This window comes from Oxyura jamaicensis, unplaced genomic scaffold, assembly GCF_011077185.1.
Source record: "Oxyura jamaicensis isolate SHBP4307 breed ruddy duck unplaced genomic scaffold, BPBGC_Ojam_1.0 oxyUn_random_OJ72027, whole genome shotgun sequence".
NCBI classification, from domain to species: Eukaryota; Metazoa; Chordata; class Aves; order Anseriformes; family Anatidae; genus Oxyura; species Oxyura jamaicensis.
Window position 1 is genome coordinate 18,138 of NW_023310820.1, and position 6,785 is coordinate 24,922.

Consider the following 6,785-nt stretch of genomic DNA (forward strand, 5'->3'; position numbering starts at 1 on the left):
CTGTGCATGGATTTGCAGGCATGTCAGTGGCTGTGCATGGATTTGCAGACAAGTCAGTGGCTGTGCATGGACTTGCATGTGTGTCGGTGGCTGTGCATGGACTTGCAGGCATGTCAGTGGCTGTGCATGCATTTGCAGGCATGTCAGTGGCTGTGCACAGATTTGCAGATGTGTCAGTGGCTGTGCATGCATTTGCAGGCGTGTCAGTGGCTGTGCATGGATTTGCAGGCATGTCAATGGCTGTGCAGGGATTTGCAGGCGTGTCGGTGTCTGTGCATGGACTTGCATGCATATCAGTGGCTGTGCACGGATTTGCAGATGCGTCAGTGGCTGTGCATGGATTTGCAGGCATGACAGTGGCTTTGCATGGACTTGCAGGCATGTCAGTGGCTGCTCATGTTTGCACGTGCATAGATTTGCACGTGCCGTTGCCTGCACGTGTGTCAGTGCATGAATGGGCATGTGCCACTTCTACACGTGTGACTCTGCGTGCCTGAACGCCTGTCAGTGTCCGTGCCTGCATTTGCACGCCTGCCAGTGCCCCGAGCTGCTCTTGCACGTGTGCCTGCGTTGCTCCGCACATCACAAGCGTGGGTGGCTGCTGTTTGCGCAGGGCGTGGAAGTGTGCAAGAGGTCACACACGCGGGGCCACATGTTCGCACGCCCAGGCGTGGCCACGGCCGCAGCCCTTTGCTCACGCGTGTGCCCCGGTCAGCGTCGTGGGGTGCACTGGCCGTGCCAAGGCTACAGGTTAATTATTGCCAGATTGTTGCTGGGGCCAAAGGTCCTTTTGTTTCCATCACGAGGACGTTTTGGGGAGCAGGAGACAGGAAGAAAACACTCGTGTGTACATAGCTGGTTGGGGCACCCATTGGGGTGCGCAGGGTGCCCCTTTGGGGTGCCCTGCTGGGATCTTCGGCGCTCTCATATGGGGCACTCTGGGTGCTGGTCCTATTGGGGTGCCCAACTGGGATCCTTGAGGAACCCATCCAGGGTGCCCATCCAATTGACGTCCATCCGGGTACACCGGGTGCCCTTTTTGGGTGCTTTGGGTGCCCAGTTGGGGTCCTTGGGGTGCTCATTTGGGCTGCTCGGGGTTCCCATTATAATCAAGGTGCCCATTGGGTGCCCACTTGGGGTCATTGGGGAACCCAACCATGATGCCATGGGTGCCCATGTGGTTGGGGTGTCCATTTGGGGTCCGTTGGGAGCCCACTTGAGATCATTGGGGAACCCAGCCATGATGCCCTGGGTGCCCATGTGATCAAGGTGTCCATTTGGGGTCTATTGGGAGCCCACCTGGGATCACTGGGGAACCCAACCATGATGCCCTGGGTGCCCATGTCCATTCGGGGTCCATTGGGAGCCCACCTGGGATCATTGGAGAATCCAACCATGATGCCCTGGGTACTCATTTTATAGGGGTGTCCATTCAGGGTCCATTGGGAGCCCACCTGGGATCATTGGGGAACCCAATCATGATGCCCTGGGTGCCCATCTGATCAAGGTGTCCATCTGGGGTCCACTGGGAACCCACTTGAGATCATTGGGGGAACCCAGCCATGATGCCTGGGTGCCCATGCGATCAAGGTGTCCATTTAGGGTTCATTGGGAGCCCACCTGGGATCATTGGGGAACCCAACCATGATGCCCTGGGTGCCCATCTGATCAAGGTGTCCATTTGAGGTCCGTTGGGAGCCCACCTGGGATCACCGGGGAGCCCAACCATGATGCCCTGGGTGCCCATTTTATAGGGGTGTCCATTTGGGGTCCATTGGGAGCCCACCTGGGATCATTGGAGAACCCAACCATGATGCCCTGGGGGCCCATGCGGTTGGGGTGTCCATTTGGGGTCTCTTTTGGTTCCCTTCTTGAATGCTCAGAGCACCCCCTGATTTGGAGACCTCCTCACCCTGTACCGTGTCCCCTCGTCCCCGCAGAGCTCCAGGACGCCCTGGAGGAGGTGCTGCCAGACCTGCAGCGTGACGGCATCAAGGTCTTCTACCTGAGCTCCAAGTCGCCCACGCCGGGCGTCGAGGCCCTGCTGCCCGCCATCGAGACGGCCTCCGACGAGCCCCTGCCCAGCCACTACCGCGCCGGCATCACCGCCAACTCCAAGGCCATCTACATCTACACCTCCGGCACCACTGGTGAGGCTGCGGGGGTCTCCTCCTCGGAGAACGGCATCTGGGGGGGCTTGGATGCTACGGGCGAGGAGCTGGAGGGGTGGGCAAGATGGTGTGGGTGACACTGGGGAGGTTGGTGGGGTCTTTTCTCCAATCCTGGCTGTCCTGGGTCTACCCAGGCTTGGTTCCTCGTGGCCGTGTCCATGTCAGGGTTGGGCGTCCCCAAGGACAGAGAGCCACCATGTCCCTGCTGGGACAGGATCCCCTTTGAAGGACCAAATCCCACCCTAACCAACACACCACGAGGTTCCTCAGGGCTCCTCCCAGCAAGGTCTGAAGTCCTCTAGGGACGGAGACCCAGCACCCCGAGGGAAGGGTCTCGCCCTCCCATCCCACACGGGCGCCTCCACGGAGGACGTTTCCCACCCCCTGCTCCCAACCCCAGGGTTGCCCAAAGCGGCGGTGATCACAGAGCTGAAGCTGATGATGGTGGCCAACCTGGGCCGGATCTGCGGGCTGCGGACCACCGACCACATCTACACGACGCTGCCGCTCTACCACTCGGCCGGGCTGCTCATCGGGGTGGGAGGGTGCCTCGAGGTCGGTACGTACCCCAAGTCCCACGTGGCCTGGCCAACACGGGGGGCAGAAGGACAGACAGGGATGGACGGACAGAGAAATGTGTGGGGAGAAGCAAGAGGAAGGAGGGGATGAAAGGGGAGAGGGAGCTGTACGTAGATAAGGGGTGGATGGAACGACGTTTTGTGGAGCTGGATGGAGGTTTTGTGGAGCTGGACGGACCAATGGATGAAGGGATGGATATGTTATGGAAGACAGGCAGATGTTTTCCAGAGACAGATGGATTTATGTGGCTGGATGGATGAGTATTTCATGGAGAAGGACAGATGGCTGTTTTCTAGAGATGGATGGGCTTATAGAAATGGACAGACGTGTGGCTGGTTTAATGGAGATGGATCAATGGACATTTGTCTGCTGGAGATGGGCCGAAGGGTGATGGAAAAACGGGTGGAGGGAAGAAAAGGAGAGAGATTTACAGTGGTAAATGGATCCGTGGAGGGATGGATGGACTGAGAGATGACAAAAAAAGTGAGGATGGAGAAGGAAAGAAAGAGGAACGAAGAGAGAACAGAGTGGGAGTGAATAAGGAAAGACAAGAGGATGGATGGATGGATGGATGGATGAAGAAAAAGGCAAAAAAAAAGAGGGAAAAGAGGAGGGAACCATCACCCCACCATGTCCCCGCAGGAGCCACCTGCGTCCTGCGTTCCAAGTTCTCTGCCTCCCAGTTCTGGGACGACTGCCGCCGCTACAACGTCACCGTCATCCAGTACGTGGGCGAGCTCATGCGCTACCTCTGCAACACGCCCAAGGTGAGGCCTGAAATCCACCCCCGGGGGGGGGACGCGGCGGGGCGGGCGCTGAGGCGGTTCCTCCCTTCGCAGCGCGACAACGACCAGAAGCACGGGGTGCGTTTGGCAGTGGGCAACGGCCTGCGGGCGGAGGTGTGGAAGGAGTTCCTCCAGCGCTTCGGGCCCGTCTCCATCTGGGAGTTTTATGGGGCCACCGAGGGCAACGCCGGCTTCATCAACTACACCGGCAAGATCGGGGCGGTGGGAAGAGCAAACGCGTTCCTCAAGGTGAGCCACCAGCGGTGACAATGGCAAGGAACAAAGGCAGATGACCTTGGGGAAGCCAGTGCTGTCCCTTGAGTTGGGTTGATGCGAGCGTGGGAATCTCTTGGTTGCCCTCCTCATAGCGACCAGCCTGGATAAACCAACGCCATCCACCGGGTTGGGTTCACGTAAGAGCGGGATCTTCAAAATCCCCTCTTCATGTCCTAAAGGAGTCCCCTTCCGCCTGGTTGGCCAATGTTGACTCAACAACCCCATCAGGTTGGGTTTGTGCAAGAGTGGGATCTTGGGATCTTCCAGATCCCCTCTTCATGTCCCAGAGAAGCTCCTTCCACCCTGTTGGCAAACCTTGACTCAACAGCGCTGACTCCAAGGGCGTTTTTTGGAGCGTCTGTGGCGACGTGGACATCTTTGTAGCCCCAAGAAAGGCCACTCGGTCTCACTTCTTGCTCTACAACCACCAGAATGTTGAGCCAAAGCTGCAAAACTATTTTTTTTCCACCCTTTTTTCCCCCCATTTGCAGCTCTCGGTGTTCTCCTCCAGACCTTGAAAGGTAGGGTGGATGAGTTTGGTGAGCAGTTGAAATCTTATTTAAAGAGTTCAGATGGAAAACGGACGGGCTGTGCAAGACGTTGGGATCGGGTGCGGTGGGGTCCATGGGTTTTTAACGAGCGAGTAACGATGTATTGGACCTGGCACGGGCACCAAAGACGTCCTCCCACCCGTTTTCATCCCGCGTTTCTCTTCCGCCCACCGATTTCTCTCTCCGTCCCTCCTCTGCCCTCCAGAGTTTCGCTCCCTTTGAGCTGATCAAGTACAACGTGGAGCAGGACGAACCCATACGCGACGAGCGAGGATTCTGCATCCGCGTCCGGCCCGGTAAGAAGAGATGAGCCTTGCGAGGGCCTTTTTGGCAGGGGAGAGACAACAGAGGGTTGAGATACATCAAAGCCAGCTCTTGGTCTTTATCACCATCGTCTTGGTGGCTGGGAGCCACCAGGGAAGCACCAAGCAGCACCCCCAAGCACCCGGTGGGGCACGGAGGTGACGTTCTCTGTCCCCAACCCTCCTCTTCCTCCCCGAAGGTGAGACGGGGCTGCTGGTCATCAAAATCACCAAGAACACCCCTTTCTATGGCTACGCGGGCGATTCCAAGAAGACAGAGAAGAAGATCTTGAGGGACGTCTTGGTCAAAGGTGACGCCTTCTTCAACAGCGGCGACCTCCTCATGATGGACCACGAAAAATTCGTCTACTTCCAGGACCGCGTGGGAGACACTTTCCGGTAACCCCCGCCAACGCCGTCGTGCCCACGTCCGCGTGGGCAACGCCATCCCCCGGCCCGAATTCCTCCTCACAGCTTCATCCCCTTCGCTTCCGTAGCTGGAAAGGGGAGAACGTGGCCACGACAGAGGTGGAGGCCACTCTGGCCATGGTGAACTTCATCCAGGAGGTCAACGTCTACGGGGTGTCCGTGCCGGGTGAGTACAGGGCGGTGCAGAGGGCGAGCGGGCGTAAAATAAGTGATCCTTCAGGCACGTGATGGCCACGGTGCTCTGAGCAGCCACCAGGAAAGCTAATAGTAGGATTTATTGACCCAAAATATGAGGCCAGCGTTGTTTTGGGCTCACAACTACTGCTTGCAGTGGTCCAAGAAGAGTAAAACAAGACTCTGTTGCCCAAAATAAGCATCCGATGTTCTGGGCAAGTAAGACATCCGTGTAAGGGTCCAACTGGCCACCAAAGAAGCAAAACCAGGATTTAGCCACCCAAAATAAGTGTCTGTGGGCACAGCGTGGTTCTGTGAAGGTCCGAGCAGCCTCCAAGAAGGTTAAGGGGTGACCCAAGCCAAGTGTCCAGTGTTGGTTGGGACATGCAACGCGCCCCCACCACGGTCTAAGCAGCGACCACAGGGAGTACAGAGGGGTTTGGTTGGCCAAAAGAAGCATCTGATGTTGTTTTGGGCCAGGAATGGCCCACGTGGCCACCAGGGGCTTGGTTTCCCCAGAAAAGTGCCTGGGGACCCTCGTAACAGCCCCGACGGTCGCAACGAGGGCTGGAATGGGGACGCGCTGACCCAAAATAAGCGCCCAGCGTTGCTTTGGGCACTCAACAACTCCCCGTAGAGGCCCAAGAGGCCACCAAAAAGGGCAAAACGAGAGCTGGTTGCCCAAAATAACCCGCCGGCGGTGCTCGCAGGGTGCGAGGGGAAGTGCGGCATGGCGGCCGTCCGCCTGAAGCCCGGGACGAGCTTCGAGGGCGAGAACTTCTACGCCTTCACCAGGGAGACGCTGCCCAGCTACGCGGCCCCCCGCTTCGTGCGGATCCAGGTGAGCAGCCCCCCGGCTTTGGGGGGGGGGGGTCTCCCGGGGGGGTGGTTTTCAGCCTCCCGTCTTCCAACGATGGTGTTGGGGCTTCTGGTGGTGGTGGCACCCAGAGGTGATGACGCCATCGGGGTCGCCACCTCGTGCTGGCGGCGGTCTCAAGGTCCCCCACTTCTGATGACGTCTTTTGGGTCGCCCCCTTTCCAATGACACCTTCTGGGTCCCCCAAGCCGACGGCGACGCTGGGGTCACCGCTTCCAGCGTTGTCACCTGGGTGTCCCCCCCCCCCCCCCCCGTGCCAACGACTCCCCGCGTCGAACGACGACATCGAGGCCCCCGCTTCCCAACAACGGTGCCGTGTCGGCGACACCCCCCGGTGTCCCCGCGTTTCCGACGTCACCTGTCCCCCGCTTTCTGACGCCGCCATCCGTCCCCAACAGGAAGCCCTGGAGATCACGGGGACCTTCAAGCAGTGCAAAGGCAACCTCGTCAGGGAAGGCTTTGACCCCAACGTCATCAAGGACCCGCTCTTCTTCCGCGACGAGAAGAAGAAATCCTACGTGCCCATGAACACCGACATCTACGCGGCCATCCAGGAGGCGAAGCTCAACCTGTAGAAGGAGCCGCGCCGCGGCGGGGCCGATGATTGCCTCGGGGTGACAGGAGGAGCCAATTTGGGGGGG

At 58.7% G+C, this 6,785-nt stretch overlaps 1 protein-coding gene across 1 annotated transcript in view; it reads left to right on the forward strand.

Moving 5' to 3' along the window:
* LOC118159783 (very long-chain acyl-CoA synthetase-like) overlaps positions 1 to 6,777 on the forward strand; it is a 7,679-nt gene extending 902 nt beyond the window's left edge. Inside the window, exons 2-10 of the mRNA XM_035314350.1 lie at positions 1,941 to 2,150; positions 2,572 to 2,730; positions 3,393 to 3,517; positions 3,590 to 3,784; positions 4,568 to 4,658; positions 4,865 to 5,063; positions 5,162 to 5,259; positions 5,978 to 6,108; positions 6,543 to 6,777. Of these exons, the coding sequence (XP_035170241.1) occupies positions 1,941 to 2,150; positions 2,572 to 2,730; positions 3,393 to 3,517; positions 3,590 to 3,784; positions 4,568 to 4,658; positions 4,865 to 5,063; positions 5,162 to 5,259; positions 5,978 to 6,108; positions 6,543 to 6,719 (1,385 nt within the window). The 3' untranslated portion in view covers positions 6,720 to 6,777. The remainder of the gene's footprint in view (positions 1 to 1,940; positions 2,151 to 2,571; positions 2,731 to 3,392; positions 3,518 to 3,589; positions 3,785 to 4,567; positions 4,659 to 4,864; positions 5,064 to 5,161; positions 5,260 to 5,977; positions 6,109 to 6,542) is intronic.
* Positions 6,778 to 6,785: the final 8 nt, after the last annotated feature.